Source organism: Nerophis lumbriciformis, linkage group LG11, assembly GCF_033978685.3.
Source record: "Nerophis lumbriciformis linkage group LG11, RoL_Nlum_v2.1, whole genome shotgun sequence".
In the NCBI taxonomy this organism is placed as follows: Eukaryota; Metazoa; Chordata; class Actinopteri; order Syngnathiformes; family Syngnathidae; genus Nerophis; species Nerophis lumbriciformis.
The window spans coordinates 36,072,999-36,093,025 of NC_084558.2; the positions used below are offsets into that span (position 1 = coordinate 36,072,999).

At 39.9% G+C, this 20,027-nt stretch overlaps 1 protein-coding gene across 4 annotated transcripts in view; it reads right to left on the reverse strand.

Moving 5' to 3' along the window:
- Positions 1–20,027, reverse strand: part of nrg3b (neuregulin 3b) — a 591,304-nt gene that overhangs the window by 54,408 nt on the left and 516,869 nt on the right. For all 4 annotated transcript variants that reach the window (XM_061966725.2, XM_061966726.2, XM_061966727.2 and 1 more), the window contains one exon: positions 4,257–4,377. In XM_061966725.2, the coding sequence (XP_061822709.2) occupies positions 4,257–4,377 (121 nt within the window). The remainder of the gene's footprint in view (positions 1–4,256; positions 4,378–20,027) is intronic.

A 20,027-nucleotide genomic window follows, 5' to 3' on the forward strand; every position in this document is an offset into this window, starting at 1 on the left:
GGTTTCAAAAAGTTTAATTTATTACTTTTTAAAATGCCGCTGTACGGAGTGGTACACGGACGTAGGCAGAAGTACAGAGCGCCAATAAACCTTAAAGGGACTGCCTTTGCGTGTCGGCCCAATCACATAATGCCTACGGCTTTTCACATACACAAGTGAATGCAAGGCATATTCGGTCAACAGCCATACAGGTCACACTGAGGGTGGCCGTATAAACAACTTCAACACTGCTACAAATATGCGCCACACTGTAAATCCACACCAAACAAGAATGACAAACACATTTCGGGAGAACATCCGCACCGTAACACAACATAAACACAACAGAACAAATACCCAGAACCTCTTGCAGCACTAACTCTTCCGGGACGCTACAATATACACCCCCCCACTATCCTCTACCCCTCCCCCCCACCTCAACCCTGTTCCCCCAACCCCGCCCACCTCAACCTCCTCATGCTCTCTCAGGGAGGAACAAGTCCCAAATTCCAAGCTGCTGTTTTGAGGCATGTTAAAAAAAAAAAAATGCACTGTGTGATTTCAATAATAAATATGGCAGTGCCATGTTGGCACTTTTTTCCATAACGTGAGTTTATTTATTTTAGAAAACCTTTTTACATTGTTTAATGCATCCAGCGGGGCATCACAACAAAATTAGGCATAATAATGTGTTAATTCCACAACTGTATATATCGGTATCGGTTGATATCGGAATCGGTAATTAAGAGTTGGACAATATCGGAATATCGAATATTGGCAAAAAGCCATTATCGGACATCTCTAATTATTATTATTGGACTTGAAATCACCATTTTTTTTGGTTTATTAGTTAACCTTTGACCTGTATGGTCTAAAGTGGATGTACAGTTTTTACTTTCAGTCTTCTACTACTTGCACATTTTTCAAAACCTGCACTACATATTGAGGTGCCCGTGCTTTTATATTTCTCACAAATACATCACATGGCAGCACTGTTAACTAAACCCCATACTGAGACTTCTCACACAGGAAAATGTGTGCGTTTGATGTAACGTGGCACGCTACTTTTGATGTGGTGGTATGTCGACAAGACAGCGTCAGAAGCCCTGCAGGTGCAATGTAGGAGGAAACATGTACAAAATACCTAAGTGTTTATTGTTTATTGGGAGCAAACTGTAGTGCTGAATTTCCCCCAGGGATCAATAAAGTACTTTCTATTCTATTCTATTCTAATTTTTTCCTAATAAAAGCAACACACTTAAATGAACTTGATATCAAATAGGAAGAGGCAACATCACACAGCAAACAACACACACACACGTACTAGTACTACTACCAGGGAATAATGAACACACTTGCCAACCTTGAGACCTCCAATTTCGGGAGGTGGTTGGGGGCGTGGTTAAGAGGGGAGGAGTATATTTACAGCTAGAATTCACCAAGTCAAGTATTTCATATATATATATATATATATATATATATATATATATATATATATATATATATATATATATATATATATATATATAAGAAATAGTCAAGTATTTCATATATATATATATATATATATATATATATATATATATATATATATATATATATATATATATATATATATATATATATATATATATATAAGAAATACTTGACTTTCAGTGAATTATTATTATATATATTTATTTAATTATATGTATATATATATATATATATATATATATATATATATATATATATATATATATATATATATATATACCGTATTTTTCGGAGTATAAGTCGCACCGGAGTATAAGTCCTGCCGAAAATGCATAATAAAGAAGGAAAAAAACATATATAAGTCGCACTAGAGCCCGGCCAAACTATGAAAAAAACTGCGACTTATAGTCCGAAAAATACGGTATATAAATATATATATATATATATATATATATATATATATATATATATATATATATATATATATATATATAAGAGAAATACTTGAATTTCAGTGTTCATTTATTTACACGTATACACACACTTAACACTCATCTACTCATTGTTGAGTTAAGGGTTGAAATGTCCATCCTTGTTCTATTCTCTGTCACTATTTTTCTAACCATGCTGAACACCCTCTCTGATGATGCATTTTGCTTCGTCTCCTTGTTGTGTGCGCAGTTGTGCACTGTACTCTCTAAAAGCCGTAGATGTTATTGTCACATATGCATGTACAGTAGATGGCAGTATTGTCCTGTTTAAGAGTGTCACAACATTGCTGTTTACGGCAGACGAACTGCTTTACGGTAGACGAAAATGTGACTGCTGTTGTTGTGTGTTGTTGCCACGCTGGGAGGACGTTAATGAAACTGCCTAACAATAAACCCACATAAGAAACCAAGAACTCGCCCTCGATCATTCTACAGTTATAACGTGATTGGGCAGGCACGCTGTTTATATTGTGGGAAAGCGGACGTGAAAACAGGCTGTCGACACGTCACTCAGGTCCGCATGAATTTCGGGAGATTTTCGGGAGAAAATTTGTCCCGGGAGGTTTTCGGGAGAGGCGCTGAATTTCGGGAGTCTCCCGGAAAATCCGGGAGGGTTGGCAAGTATGATAATGAACAACAAATCAATGACTGAAATGACAAGCTTGAAATCCTATAATATTATTTGTAGATAAGACAAAAAGACAGATTTCGAAGCATATTCAATATCTTTATTAGCTATCGCTAACACAATTTGGCGAAAAGATTCAACGGAGCTGCCGTCACTGCCAGGCAAACCGCCGTTGCTAAGCTAACAAACACAGCTAAGCTAAAATGCTGACGTCACACATCACTTAGCAACAGGCAAATCCTTTTAAAGGAACACACGCACTCTGCTCTCATGAAACATCTCTCAACATGCATGTGTCAGACATTTGAATATAATTTTTTTTTCAAGTAACGCGTGAACTACTTTCCTTAGTTATTATTTATATGTATTAAAGAGTAGTTCCGTTAGTAATTCAGTTACTTTTTTGTTAAAGTAACTATAAGTGTAGATTCCTATTGAAGCCTTAGCTTGACGCTCCTCTACTTTCTCCTGCTCCGCTTGCTGCGGCGACAACAAACAAAACTCCAGACGCTCCTGTTCATTTTGTATCGTTTACTTGTGAACTTAATCATTCAAAAACGTAAAACAATAACGATGTGGGAAAAAATGAATGGCAAAATGAAGCGAGTTTGTTACAGTAAGAAAGAGCTAGAAAAAGTAAGAGTAAGGTCAAAAAACAGTGTGGCTCGATTCCCCCATAACTGACTGCCATTACCCATAATACATTGTGTCCACAGATCCTTCCGCCATATATGCAATTAAACAGTTACGTAATCTTCACTGTATTAAAGCAGTATAAAATAGAACATCATCAAATTATTTAGACAAATGAAATAATTACAAATTAAGTGTACCTTATAATTATTGTAAGCATGCAATATATACATTTTCGTATTATTCAAATAAAGTAAATAGTCCCCTTTTGGCTGAATAAACATAAAGCACCTTCCATAAAATGTAAATTAACTTAAACAACATTTAGGCTCCTATAATAAGTCATTATTTTTTTTATGTCTTGTACGCAACATAACCAACTGTAATTTTAGGGTGTTTTGCCAAATCATCAAACATTTGAACGTGTGTAAAATTGGAGCATAATTGGTTGAAAAACATGGCTGACGTTAAGAAAAACATGTTTGGAATATATGCTAGCGTCTTTTTGGAGGATTAAGACAACCACACATAGGGGGCGCCACACATGTACACCATAAACAATGTCATTAAACGTTCCACGTTTCAATTGGTTGTTTAACGAAAGATAGTTTTTCAACACAAATGATCTCCAAAACTTGGGATATGTAATTATTTGGCTGGGCACAAATTGCTTTCAGATGTCCTCGTTTGTTGTTTTTTCTAATTCCGGGAATGCATAATTCAATCAAATGACTTCATCTCTTTGCAAACTGTCCCATTCTGCAGCAGCATATTGTTTAATTTGTTAGTGTTCCCAACTTTTCAAAAAAAAAACACTGGCTGCAGATACATTATGCAATCATTGTGAATAATGCAGAGTCACAAGCTAAATGCCATTTAGCATTAGTTTTTATGAACAACTGGCATTTGGGAGCTCGGGATGTTGACATTTTCCATCTTCATATGATGTCATCAGTTATCAGTTAAAGAAACATTTTTTTTAAGGAGTATGAGGCCATAGAGAAGATGAAAAGAACACAAAACTAAACAAAGAGCGGGTGAGTACTTGCCTTTTGGACGCTGTATTGAGTTCTTGTGGTAGATCTGGACATCAGGCCAGCTGCGTTGACGCTGCCGTCCCTCAAGGTGCGACTTTCGGAAAAGTGGGCTTGGAGTTTTTCTCGCCGTCTCCTATTGATAAGTGCAGAGGCAGGAATAAGAGAAACAACATTAACACTACAAGGAGTCAAATACAGGACCACGTGGGAACAGTGTAATTCATTCTCATTATAATAATATACTGAACACAAACATAAACACTTTTGTTTTTGCTCCCATTTTTCATGAGTTGAAGTCAAAGATCTAAAACTTTTACTATTTCTCTCATATATTATTCACAAATCTGTCTAAATCTGTGTTAGTGAGCATTTTTTCTTTGCTAAAATAATCCATCCTACCTCACAGGTGTGGCATATAAAGATGCTAATTAAACAGCATGATTATTGCACAGGTGTGCCTGAGGCTGCCCACAATAAAAGGCCACTCCGAAATGTGCAGTTTTGCTTCACTGGGGGTCTGGCGGGGTCAAAAAAGCTGTCAGTATCTGGTGTGACCACCATTTGCCTCCCGCAGTGCAACACATCTCCTTCACATAGAGTCGATCAGGTTGTTAATTGTGCCCTGGGCATGACGTTAAAGTGCATCCGGCAGTGGAGGCTCCTCTATGGGGTCTTGGGGCACTAGGAGGTTAACCCCTTTACTACTGTTACCCCAGGTGGCCCTTGGCAAAGGCCTAGTACCTGACTGCCCCCTAGCCAGGGATACGGTGAAGACCTCAACGGCGGAGCACGCGGAAGATGGTAGATTTAAGAACTACCACAACGGCTGGGATGGCGGAAGAAGGCTGCAGCCATACTTGCCAACCCTCCCGGATTTTCCGGGAGACTCCCGAAATTCAGCGCCTCTCCCGAAAACCTCCCGGGACAAATTTTCTCCTGAAAATCTCCCGAAATTCAGGCGGAGCTGGAGGCCACGCCCTCTCCAGCTCCATGCGGACCTGAGTGACGTGTTGACAGCGGCCAGCCTGTTCTCACGTCCGCTTTCCCACAATATAAACAGCGTGCCTGCCCAATCACATTATAACTGTAGAATGATCGAGGGCGAGTTCTTGGTTTCTTATGTGGGTTTATTTTTAGGCAGTTTCATTAACGTCCTCCCAGCGCGGTAACAACACACAACAACAGCAGTCACGTTTTCGTCTACCGTAAAGCAGTTCTTCTGCCGTAAACAGCAATGTTGTGACACTCTTAAACAGGACAATACTGCCATCTACTGTACATGCATATGTGACAATAACATCTAGGGCTTTTAGAGAGTGCAGTGCACAACTGCTATACTATATATATATATATATATATATATATATATATATATATATATATGTATGAAATACTCGGGTATTTCTTATACATATATATATGAAATACTTGACTTGGTGAATTCTAGCTGTAAATATACTCCTCCCCTCTTAACCCCCCCCCCCCGACCACTCCCCCCCCCCACCCCCACCTCCCGAAATCGGAGGTCTCAAGGTTGACAAGTATGGCTGCAGCAGAAAAGGGTCCCCAGTCGTCTTGGACTCCATGCCACTGGACCCTGACCCGATTCTGTCAAGGGTCGTGTGGTGACTGTCTGTGCATCAGTCTCCCCAAGTTAAACAAAGTCACGCACAGGCATCCTCCATAAAAGGGATACACCCCTACCAGGAGGATCGTCATACTTGTTCGAGTGACCGCCGATGATGATGAATTGTGGCCTGTGGAATGTTGGTCCACTCCTCTTCAATGGCTGTGCCAAGTTGCTGGATATTGGCAGGAAGTGGAACACTCTGTCGTGTTCGCCGATCCACAGCATCCCAAACATGCCCAATGGGTGACATGTCCGGTGAGTATGCTGGCCATGCAAAAACTTGGATGTTTTCAGCTTCTAGGAATTGTGTACAGATCTTTCCAACATGGGGCTGTGCATTGTCAAAAAATGCACTTGCGTTAGTTGTCCATAACATACGCCTGCCCATACCATAACCCCACCCACACCATGGGCCACTCCATTCACAATGTTGACATCAGCAAACAGCTCTCCCACACGTCTGCCATCTGCCCTGAACAGTGAAAACCGGGATTCATCCGAGAAGAGAACACCTCTCCAATGTGCCGGACGCCATCGAATGTGATCATTTGCCCACTCAAGTCGGTTACGATAAAAAACTGCAGTCAGGTCGAGACCCCGATGAGGACGACGAGCATGCGGATGAGCTTCCCTGAGGCGGTTTCTCACAGTTTGTGCAAAAATTATTTGGTTATGCAAACTAGGGATGTCCGATAATGGCTTTTGCCGATATCCGATATTCCAATATTGTCCAACTCTTTAATTACCGATACCGATATCAACCGATACCAACCGATGTATATATACAGTCGGGGAATTAACACATTATTATGCCTAATTTGGACAACCAGGTATGGTTAAGATAAGGTACTTTAAAAAAAAATAATAAAATAAAATAAAATAACATAAATTAAAAACATTTTCTTGAATAAAAAAGAAAGTAAAACAATATAAAAACAGTTACATTGAAACTAGTAATTAATGAAAATGAGTAAAATTAACTGTTAAATGTTAGTACTATTAGTGGACCAGCAGCACGCACAATCATGTAAAAAATAATAAACCAGAATATTAATAACAGAAAGAAACAACCCTTTTGTGTGAATGAGTGTGAATGAGTGTAAATGGGGGAGGAAGGTTTTTTGGGTTGGTGCACTAATTGTAAGTGTATCCCGTGTTTTTTATGTTGATTTAATTAAAAAAACAAACAAACAAAAAAAAAACGATACCGATAATAAAAAAAAAAAACGATACCGATAATTTCAGATATTAGATTTTAACGCATTTATCATCTCTAATGCAAACCAATTGTTGCAGCAGCTGTCCGGGTGGCTGGTCTCAGATAATCATGGAGGTACACCTGTTGGATGTGGAGGTCCTGGGCTGGCGTGGTTACACGTGGTCTGCGGTTGTGAGGCCAGTTGGCTGTACTGCCAAATTCTCTGAAAAGCCTTTAGTAGAGAAATGAACATTCAATTCACGGGCAACAGCTCTGGTGGACATTCCTGCAGTCAGCATGCCAACTGCACGCTCCCTCAAAACTTGTGACATCTGTGGCATTGTGCACTGTGAAAAAAAACTGCACATTTCAGAGTGGCCTTTTGTTGTGGGCAGCCTAAGGCACACCTGTGCAATAATCATGCTGTTTAATCAGCATGTTGATATGCCACACCTGTGAGGTAGGATGGCTTATCTTGGCAAAGAAGAAATGCTCACTAACACAGATTTAGACACATTTGTGAACAATATTTGAGAGGAATAGGGCTTTCGTGTACATAGTAAAAAGTTTACATCTTTGAGTGGTTAACTTCTCTTCACATTTGTGTGACCTATTCAAAACTCAGAACGACTGTTCCTATTATCACCTTTGGGGGAAAATGTGATTGTAAGGCTTTTGTTGGACCTCACAGCAGCTTCCATTGTACTAGTAAGAACATGCGAGTGTGTTAATGGCTACTAATGGATATTACTGCTTGATAACTCACATGCACAGATGCAGAAAGAAAAGGAATGTACACAAAGGGAATTAATGGCATTTTGCAAAGGAGAGGGCGAGTCAATCCATCTTACAAATGGTCTTAATTAAATGTGTCTTTATCAATAAGAACAGGGTGCGGGGGGGCTTTCATTTTCTGTGCAGTGGAGCTCTGACACGGTCAGCATGACCGGGAGAGTTGCTGTAATGAAAGTAGAAAAGCCAGTCAGTAACACACAGGATTTAATCTCCTGTTCAATTCAAGATCTACAACACCATTTGGATGGATTACAAATGAGGCTAATGAGTTGAAAAAATGACTCCAACATGTCCTGGTTGTGTTTTAAAAAATAAAGAAAAAAATAAAAATAAATTCAAAGATTCAAGGAACTTTATTGTCGCACTAAATTTAGTATACAAAGTGCCAGATTTATCTCAACGAGTACCAGCAGAACGACAGTGTGTACATAATAATTTAAATAGAAAAGAGCATAGGTGTTCAAACTTTTCTCACCAAGTACCACCTCAGAAAACACTTGGCTCTCCAGGTAACACCATAATGACCAACATTGAAATACAGTAGCATAGAAGGTCTAAGTATTCATTAAAATACAAGGCAGAGGTTTTATTTAACAAATATATAAAAAAAACATTTTGCAACTGTAACATTACATTGAATCCTTAATCAAGTGATACTTTGGCGGACCACTAGTGCTGGGGTCGGCAACCCAAAATGTTGAAAGAGCCGTATTGGACCAAAAATAAAAAAATAAAAATCTGCCTGGAGCCACCAAAAATTAAAAGATTTAGATAAATGTTATAATGAAGGAAACACATGATGCAAGTGTCTATATTACCGTATTTTTCGGAGTATAAGTCGCACCGAAGTATAAGTCGCACCCGCTGAAAATGCATAATAAAGAAGGAAAAAAACATTTATAAGTCGCACTGGAGTATAAGTCGCATTTTTTGGGGAAATTTCTTTGATAAAACCCAACACCAAGAATAGACATTTGAAAGCCAATTTAAAATAAATAAAGAATAGTGAACATACTTTGACGCATAAATAACCAACTGAGAACGTGCCTGGTATGTTAACGCATACTTGCCAACCCTCCCGAATTTTCCGGGAGACTCCCGAAATTCAGCGCCTCTCCCGAAAACCTCCCGGGACAAATATTCTCCCGAAAATCTCCCGATTTTCAGCCGGAGCTGGAGGCCACGCCCCCTCCAGCTCCATGCGGACCTGAGTGAGGACAGCCTTTTTTCACGACGGGAGGACAACAGGGTGACAAGAACTAAATCATCCAGACTAGAGATAAATTGTATTATTATGTTTATCTTACCTAAAAATAAATATATGGTGGCAGAGGGGTTAGTGCATCTACCTCACAATACGAAGGTCCTGAGTAGTCTTGGGTTCAATCCCGGGCTCGGGATCTTTCTGTGTGGAGTTTGCATGTTCTCCCCGTGACTGCGTGGGTTCCCTCCGGGTACTCCGGCTTCCTCCCACCTCCAAAGACATGCACCTGGGGATAAGGTGATTGGCTACACTAAATTGGCCCTAGTGTGTGGATGTGAGTGTGAATGTTGTCTGTCTATCTGTGTTGGCCCTGCGATGAGGTGGCGACTTGTCCAGGGTGTACCCCGCCTTCCGCCCGATTGTAGCTGAGATAGGCTCCAGCGCCCCCCGCGACCCCAAAGGGAATAAGCGGTAGAAAATGGATGGATGGATGGATGGAATTAAAAAAAAAGAAAAACTAAATATATTTTTACTATACTTTGCTAAAAACATTCAAATCAATTGTATTTTTATTTGTATTTTTTCTGACTCCTTATTACATCCAGGCATTAGAATTATACATTATAATAAACATATTTGAAATAATTAATTTTAAATTATCATAATAATTCATTTAAAATGACCATATTTAATTATTAAAATAATTGCTTGTTTATCAACAACTTTAGCATTTTATTCATTACATTTTGAAGCTCTCAGAAGCCAAGTTATGTTATATTCCTTAATATTTATTTATGCAAGTTTGAAGTATCAATTATCTAAACACAGTTTTGTTTGCATATTTTCAGGATATATATATATATATATATATATATATATATATATATGTGTGTGTGTGTGTGTGTGTGTATGAAATACTTGACTTGGTGAATTCTAGCTGTCAATATACTCCTCCCCTCTTAACCACGCCCCCAACCACGTCCTGCCCCACCCCCGACCCCGCCCCCAACCCCCACCTTCCGAAATCGGAGGTCTCAAGGTTGGCAAGTATGTGTTAACGTAACATATTATGGTTAAGAGTCATTCAAATAACTATAACATGCTATACGTTTACCAAACAATCTGTCAGTTCTAATCGCTAAATCCCATGAAATCTTATACGTCTAGTCTCTTACGTGAATGAGCTAATTAATATTATTCGATATTTTACGGTAATGTGTTAATAATTTCTCACATAAGTCGCTCCTGAGTATAAGTCGCACCCCCGGCCAAACTATGAAAAAAACTGCGACTTATAGTCCGAAAAATACGTTAGCTATAGTAGCCAACTATCAAAGGCTGACGCAAATCTTTGTTGACAGAAATGTTGTATTTTCATTTTTATTCTACACATTTTTGCAACATTGGAAATCATTAGTAAAATGGAGGCTTCTGACAAGATAAGATAACTTCTGGAAATTACTGGCTCAGAATGGCCAAAGGTATAGATGTGTGTGTCCAAGTTTAAGTAAATGCCAGGCTGTCTTCTTTTTATGGATTTATTACAATCTTTGCAAGCTCGGTAACGTTTGCTGTGGTCTGGAACAACATGGCACACAAACAACTATGAGAAATGCAGCCAATATTACATACATATAATGTGTCAGGAGACATGCACATATAAAGTAAATGCACAGAGGAAATTAAATCAGCTCAAATATAGCTACATACGAGGCATAATAATGCAATATGTACACAAAGCTAGACTAAACAGCATGTTAGCATCGATTAGCTTGCAGTCATTGATTGACCAAATATACCAGCAAATCAACAAAGTTCACCTTTGTGCATTCACGCACAACATAAAACGTTTGGTGGACAAAATGAGACAAAGAAGGAGCGGTATAAAACACGTCTTTCTGTGGCAGCATCGGAGAAAGTTGTACAACTACGATGAGTTCAAGAATCGCTGAAATTAGTAGGACAAAATGATGCATCAGTGAAGCATGTATAACATAAACAGCGATATTTCTAACAATTAGGAAGGTTTGTGTCATATTTGTTCTCCTACAGAAAATATATTAAAACAAAAAATGTATATATTTATTCCCATCTTTTTCACTTTTCACACATCTCTGAAAGAGGTCCAGGGAACCACTAGGGCAGCGCTAACGAGCCGCATGCGGCTCTAGAGCCGCGGCTTGCTGAACCCCGCACTACATGGAGCCCACGTACCACAGTTTGGTAATAGACTGGGAGAGGGTTAATAGAAATAGATTATAAATAGAATAAATTGAAAAATAAAACAAATAGTGATCCGGTAGTGCAAATAGAATTTGAAAACAAAGACAGCAAACTGAATCAAATCCCAGATCAGCACAGTTGGGACACGTGTGCAAGTCCGGCGTTTCTTGTGCGGTGTGGAATATTGGTATTGTTGCGTTTGGACCAGTTGTTCCTCCCAGGGAATTCAAGTCACAAGTCGCTCCCAAGCTCTTTACAACACTTAAAGCTGAGTAGAAAAACCACCACAGACAGAATAGGTATTTTGTAATATATTTGCAAAGCTTTGCATATACATTGAGACCAGTCCAGCATAGAACATTCAATCGCGCCACCAAGATGGTCTGCCCCCCCCCCCCCGAAAATCCCTCTCCCCTCTTAAGTCTCTCTCTCTCCCACCCTTGCAGTCATGTCCCTCCAGCCAAAACACATGCCCATTATCCTCCGCACCTGGACATAAGGCTAGATAAGAGAAAGGAGTATCTCTCTTTCTTACATTCCTCACTCAAGGTTAAGCACACAGTTTTTGCAGACAACCAAAAGACCACAATTGGAAGAAAAACACTAGCTGTTTTGTAATATGATTATGAAATAAAAGAAGTAAGACTTAAATTTGGATATATGTAAATATCTGCCTCCGACAGTATCCATTGCTACACGACACCATCAGAGTTCAACAGTCCAACAGCTTCCGGTAAGAAGCTGTTTCTCGGTCTGGTGGTCTTACTCCGGATGCTGTGTGCGGGGGAATCGAAAAAAAAAGGGTGTTCAGGGTGGACGAGATCCTCCTTCTGCATCTGCTGACCAAGACGTCTGTGGTGGTGGGAAGAATGCTCCCCACGATCTTCCGAGCAGCTTTCACCAATTTTAACTCAGAGGCGCCTCCCTCCCCCACCATCCCTCCTCACCCTGAATGACTCTCCCACCCCCGTCTCCATTGTGGACTCCTTCCGTTTCTTGGGCACCACCATCACCCAGGACCTCAAGTGGGAGCCGAACATCAGCTCCCTCATCAAGAAGGCCCAGCAGAGGATGTACTTCCTGCGGCAGCTGAGGAAACTTAAGGTGCCGACCGAGATGCTGGTGCAGTTTTACTCAGCCATCATCGAGTCCATCCTCACTTCCTCCATCACCGTGTGGTTCCCCGGCGCCACAGTCCAGGATAAGCATCGACTGCAGCGCATCGTACGGGCTGCTGAGAAGGTGATTGGCTGCAAGCTCCCATCCCTCCAGGACCTGTTCTCCTGAAGGACCAGGAGGCGTGTGGGTCGGATCACAGCTGACTCTTCTCACCCTGGACACAAACTATTCTCCCCTCTCCCCTCAGGCAGGAGACTACGGTCCATCCAGACCCACACCTACCGCCACCTGAACAGTTTTTTTCCCCTCGGCCATCAGGCACATGAACAATAACAAGATCTGATAGCTCAGTTACAGCTCATTTTTATTACCAAATCTGTGTTATATGTGTTTTATGTTGCACGATTGCACCAGGAAAATTCCTAGTTTGTGAACCTGTTCTCAAACAATGATTTGATTCTGTTTCTCTCTTCAGCTGTGCCACACCGTTATGCTGGTGCTGAGGGTGTTCTCAACCCTCCATCTGTAAGGATGGAGCTCCCTAGTCCAGACGTGGCTCCAGGATAGATGAACTCCAAGATACCTGAAGCTGGAGACCACTTCCACAGCTGCTCATCCAATGTGCAGAGTAGAATGTGGGTGTCTGACCTTCCTGAAGACCACCACCATCCCCTTGGTCTTTTTTAAAAGGATGCAAAGGTTGTAGCTTTTGCACCAGATGTTCTACCTCCTCATTGTACTCTGCGATATGTCCCACTACTGCTGTGTTGTCCGTAAACGTCACAATATGACTGCTGTGGTCTTCAGCAGAGCATTCATTGGTCAGTAGCGTGAAAAGGAGGGGGCTCGGCACACAGCTCTGAGGGGCGCCAGTGCTGAGGGTGATGGATCCTGACAGTCTGTGGTCTGTTACTCTGGAAGTCCATGACGCAGTTCCCCCAGTGAAGAACTGCACTTCTTCACCATTTGAACTCGTGTCGTCTTCCTGCCAGGCCCGTTTAGTCAGGAAGTGTTAAGTATGCAACGATGTACCGGCCCGGTGTGCGTGTGCGCGTGTTTTTGCTATGATGAACTTTTAATGACAAATTAAGATTTAATCCAAAAGTTTTAGGAATCAATTAATATTTCATTCAATCACAGTTGAATCTAAAGGGAAGAACTCAGCAGGCCTTCACATGTAGCGGAAAGAAAGGAGCTAAAATGCGCCTTAAAATTTTTCATTTTGAACATTTTAGGTTGTCTCACTCAGGCTAAGATACAATGATTGTATAATGGTTCTAGAAATAACATCAGCCTATATTAGAGGTAGAAATACATTTATGAATTTTTTTTCTAACAATTGTATGCATCCATCCATCCATTTTCTACCGCTTGTCTTTTTCGAGGTCACAGGGGGTGGTGGAGCCTATCCCAGCTGTACACCCTGGACAAGTCACCACCTCATCACAGGGCCAACACAGACAGACAGACAACATTCACACTCACATTCACACACTAGGGACCATTTAGTGTTGCCAATCAACCTATCCCCAGGTGCATGTCTTTGGAATTGGGAACCCGGAGGGAACCCACACAGTCACGGGGAGAACATGCAAACTCCACACAGAAAGATCCCGAGCCCAGGATCGAACCCATCCTAACCCCTGTTCCACCATGCTCAATACAGTACTGTATTCTTAAAATTACATTATTGTTATAGTTAGTAATACATCCATAACTACATATTAACATTAGCTGAATTTTTCCAAATTGTGTTGCTCAATGTAGTAAAATGTATTGTGTATTTCAACACTACTGTACATTATTTAACAATAAAAAACAGTAGATAGTAATTTACATGAAATTCATAAATAGCATTTTCTTTGGACAACTGGTGACCTGTGGCCCATTTGGGTCCTGACAGCCAGTTTGGGAAAGTGTGGCTGCGTGGTTCAAACCGCGAGTACTTTTTACAAACGTCTTCACTCAACTTGAGGTTTGAACTCTCTGGGCTTGATCGACTAAACGTTTGTGTGTACTAAAACACGTGGAAACTTGATAGCACACGCAAGGCTGATCTAAAAGTGGGGGTTGCGTCTCTTTTTGGAGCAGAATAAGGAGAGCAATCCATTTAGAGCTTGGGTGGCAAACTCATTTCAGCTCAGTGGCCGCAAGGAAGAAAGTCTATTCCCAAGTGGGCCGGAATGGTAAAATCATGGCATGATAACTTAAAAATAAAGACAACTTCAGGTTGTTTTCTTTGTTTTACTTTGGCCATCTGGACAAGACATTTCAAATTTGTTGAAAATTCTGAGGAAATTGGTGCAGTTTGAAAAACGCAATGAGCTTAGACTTGGTCTCAGTGAATCTACACAGCCAGGATTAAGTCCGTCACGACTGGGACTGTGGCGTGGTTTGTTCTCCCAAGGTGCAAGTGATTTGGACCAGACATGGCGTGATGGTGAATACATGATTTATTTTAACACTATATATCAAAAAGGAACAAACGAAAAGCGCGCACAATGGCTGAGGTACAAAACTAGGCTATTGAAAACAAAACTTGCACATAGGCAGAAACTGTGAACAATTAAACAAAATACTAACTGTGGCATTAATAAAAAAATTAAAAAAAACTTACTTGGCATGGACTATGAAGTGCGCAGAGGTAAGAGTGTTACAGGGGTATGAATCCGGATGTCGCCAGAACGACAAACTGAAAACAATGAACTTAAATACTAGTGACATGATTAGTGAAAACAGGTGCGTGACTCAAAACGTGAAACAGGTGCGTGACGTGACAGGTGAAAACTAATGGTTGCTATGGTGACAAACAAACAAAAGTGCACAAAAAGTCCAAAAACAAAACCGAACATGACTAAAACAAAACATGATCACACAGACATGACAAAGTCAGTCATTCTGGGATTGAACCAAAACACAACATGTTAACCTTCTAGGTATCAAATACCTCCTTTGTCATGTCCACGTATCAATCCAGTGCTAACTCAACAAACCGTAAGAAACGGAGGTAAAAAAAAAAACTATTCAAAAGGGTGAAGTTCACATTTCTTGTATTTGACAGAGACATTTTGGGGCAAGAGGGTGCCAAATGACAATGTGTTCGAAGCAGAAGACATAAAACGGCAGGTTTTAAGTTTCATGTGGGTCGAAGAGGAGGAGCCACAGTCACCCTTTACTGTGTACCTCTTGCTTGGCCCGGTATAAACTGTTTGCTTGCCTAACAGAATTGCTAATGTGACATCCAGTGGACACATTTAGAACAGTTGTTTCTTTCGTTCAAAGCACTTTCTTTTCGTTAAAAATTTATATTATGTTGATAAACTCAGGAAATATGTCCCTGGACACATGAGGACTTTGAATATGACCAATGTATGATCCTGTAACGACTTGGTATCGGGTTGATACCCAAATTTGTGGTATCATCCAAAACTAATGTAAAGTATCCAAACAACAGAAGAATAAGTGATTATTACATTTTAACAGAAGTGTAGATAGAACATGTTAAAAGAGAAAGTAAGCAGATATTAACAGTAAATTAACAAATAGATTAATAATTCATTTTCTACCACTTGTCCTAATAATGTTGACAAAATAATAGAATGATAAATGACACAATATGTTACTGCATACGTCAGCAGACTAATTAGGAGTCTTTGTTTGCTTACTTACTACTAAAAGACAAGTTGTCTAGTATGTTCACTATTTAAGGACAAACTTGCAATAAGAAACATATGTTTCATGTACACTAAGATTTTTTGTTAAAATAAAGCCAATAATGCAATTTTTTTGTGGTCCCCTTTATTTAAAAAAGTATCAAAAAGTATCAAAATACATTTTGAACACCAGTCTGATCCCCTAGTTCGGGGGTCAGCAACTCGCGGCTCTCGAGCCGCATGCAGCTCTTTAGTGCCGCCCTAGTGGCTCTCTGGAGCATTTTTTAAAAAAGGATTGAAAATGGAAAAAGATGGGGTAAAGATATTTTTTTTTGTTTTAGTATGTTTTTTGTTTGAGGACAAACATGACACAAATCTTCCCAATTGTTAGAAAGCCCACTGTTTACTAAATTTGTGTTTATGCTTGTATTTGGTGAACATCGTTTTGTCCTACTAATTTTGGCGGTTCTTGAACTCACCATAGTGTGGAGGACTGTGATGCAACAGTTTGTTTACATGTAAAATCTTCCACTCCTTCTTTGTCTCATTTTGTCCACCAAAAGTTTCATGCTGTGCGTGAATGCACAAAAGTGCGCTTTGTTGATGTTATTGACTTGTTGGAGTGCGAATCAGGCATATTTGGTCAATGCTAACATGCTATTTAGGCTAGCTGTATGCACATATTGCATCATTTTGCCTCATTTGTAGGTATATTTGCGCTGATTTAAAATCCTTTACTTTTATCCTCTTTGTATATAATTTAGTTTAGCATGTCTCATGACACATCATCTGTATGTAATATTGGCTGCATTTCAGATAGTTGTTTGTGTGCCATGTTGTTCCAGACCACAGCAAACATTACCGAGCTTGCTAAAGATTATTATAAATCCAATAAAAGAAGAAAGCATGACGTTTCCTTTAACTTGGACACACAGATCTATACCTTTAGCCATTAAATGCCAGTAATTTCCATGACTTATCTCACCCTCTGATTTACTAATGGTTTCTAATGTTGTAAAAATGTGTAGAATAAATATTGAATTTCAACATTTCTGTCAACGAAGATTTGCTTCAGCCTGCGACACATAGTCACTTTGATAGTAGGCTATCATAGCTGATATAGACACTTACGTCATGTGTTGCCTTCATTATAAGACTTATATAAGGCTTTTCATTTTTTGCGGCTCCAGACAGATTTGTTTTTTGTATTTTTGGTCCAATATGGCTCTTTCAACATTTTGGGTTGCCGACCCCTGCTCTAGTTTGTATTTTGTTGCAGAAAATAAATGTCATTGTCACAGGTGTGTGTTTTAATTTACTGCAATTATGAAATACTCATTAATGTTGCTAAGCTGTAGTGTCGCCATATATTATACAAAGATTTAGCAAAAATCGAAATGCAAAAACCACAAACTATCTCTGCTTACAATACACGGAACAAAAACTGTGTTACTCTCGGTAACTCACGTCGCCACGCAAAAGGATACACACAAAATATAGGAAAACGGAACATTAGATCTCCTGACTGGCGGGTCAAAAAAGTTAGTCCAAGACTGGCACACAATGCCCTCCATCTTGAATACACCGGACCAATATTTATTCGAGTTTTGTCTCTTTTGGTTTTTTGGCCGTTCAGCGTCTTTCATGTCTTCCTCTTTTTGGGTTTTTAAGCAGTATATGCTGTAAAGGCACGACGCAGGTATTGCGATCTTTCCAGGTGGGAGTTCGGCAGCCATGCTTTACTGCAAACAAGTTTGCACCGTGCACACGCTTCACTATGTATCGCGTTAGCCAATGAGGAGGCTCCTTCGTGGGCTCTGCTCACCCCTCCCTTCTCTAAATCCTGTGCTTGGATCTGTAGGGGTTGACCGCCACAAGACAAATTATTTTGTCTTCCGGGGTTTTATTTACTAAAATACTTATTTGTAAGGCACAAACAGCACACAGACCTACATTTTTTTCAGAAATGATTACTATATATATATATATATATATATATATATATATATATATATATATATATATATATATATATATATATATATACACCATATTTCCAAAAGTATTTGGCCACCTGCCTTGACTCACATATGAACTTGAAGTGCCATCCCATTCCTAACCCATAGGCATACTTGCCAACCTTGAGACCTCTGATTTCGGGAGGTGGGGGGGTGGATGCGTGGTCAGGGGTGGGACAGGGGCGTGGTTAAGAGGGGAGGAGTATATTGACAGCTAGAATTCACCAAGTCAAGTATTTCATACATATATATATACAGTATATACATATATATATATATATATATATATATATATATATATATATATATATATATATATATATATATATATATATATATATATATATATATATATATATATCTACATCCTGAAAATATGCAAACAAAACTGTGTTTAGATAATTGATACTTCAAACTTGCATAAATAAATCTTAAGGAATATAACATAACTTGGCTTCTGAGAGCTTCAAAATGTAATGAATAAAATGCTAAAGTTGTTGATAAACAAGCAATTATTTTAATAATTAAATATGGTCATTTTAAATGAACTATTATGATCATTTAAAATTAATGATGTCAAATATGTTTATTTTAATGTATAATTCTATGGCTGGATGTAATAAGGAGTCAGAAAAAATACAAACAAAAATACAATTAATGTTGATGTTTTTAGCAAAATATAGTAATTTTTTATTTTTTATTTTTTTTTAAATTAATAAATATATTCATTTTTAGGTAACATAAACATAATAATACAATTTATCTCTAGTCTGGATGATTTAGTTCTTGTCACCCTGTTGTCCTCCCATCATAAAGAAAAGGCTGTCCTCACTCAGGTCCGCATTGAGCTGGAGGGGGCGTGGCCTCCAGCTCCGGCTGAAAATCGGGAGATTTTCGGGAGAATATTTGTCCCGGGAGGTTTTTGGGAGAGGCGCTGAATTTCGGGAGTCTCACGGAAAATTCGGGAGGGTTGGCAAGTATGCCCATAGGGTTCAATATGATGTCGGTCCACCTTTTGCAGCTATTACAGCTTCAACTCTTCTGGAAAGGCTGTCCACAAGGTTGCGGAGTGTGTTTATAGGAATTTTCCACCATTCTTCCAAAAGCGCATTGGTGAGGTCACACACTGATGTTGGTTGAGAAGGTCTGGCTCTCAGTCTCCGTTCTAATTCATCCCAAAGATGTTCAGGTCAGAACTCTGTGCAGGCCAGTCAAGTTCATCCACACCAGACTCTGTCATCCATGTCTTTATGGACCTTGCTTTGTTCACTGGTGCACAGTCATGTTGGAAGAAGAAGGGGCCCGCTCCAAACTGTTCCCACAAAGTTGGGAGCATGGAATTGTCCAAAATATTTTGGTATCCTGGAGCATTCAAAGTTCCTTTCACTGGAACTAAGGAGCCAAGCCTAACTCCTGAAAAACAACCCCACACCATAATTCCTCCTCCACCAAATTTCACCGAAATGTACCGTTCTCCTGGCAACCTCCAAACCCAGACTCGTCCAGAGAACGCGTCTCCATTGCTGTAGAATCCAGTGGTGACATGCTTTACACCACTGCATCCAACGCTTGGCATTGGACTTGGTGATGTATGGCTTGGATTCAGCTGCTCGGCCATGGAATCCTATTCCATGAAGTTATCTGCGTACTGTACGTGGGCTTCATCTGCGATCACTTGAAACGATTATGATTGTCCTCCTGTTGGTGGGACTGCCTTCAGGAGAACGCCTGTGCGTGGAATCTTTTAAAGTGGGGAGACTGGTGCACAGACAGCCACCACACTGTCCTTGGCAAAGAGAAGGCCAGAGTCCAATGGCATGGAGACCAAGACAATTGGAGGCCCATCTTTGCTGCAGCCTTCTTCCGCCTTTGTGACCATCATCCGCCCACTCCACCGTTGAGGTCTTTTACGACGAAGGCTACGTGGGCTAATTGGAAGGTCA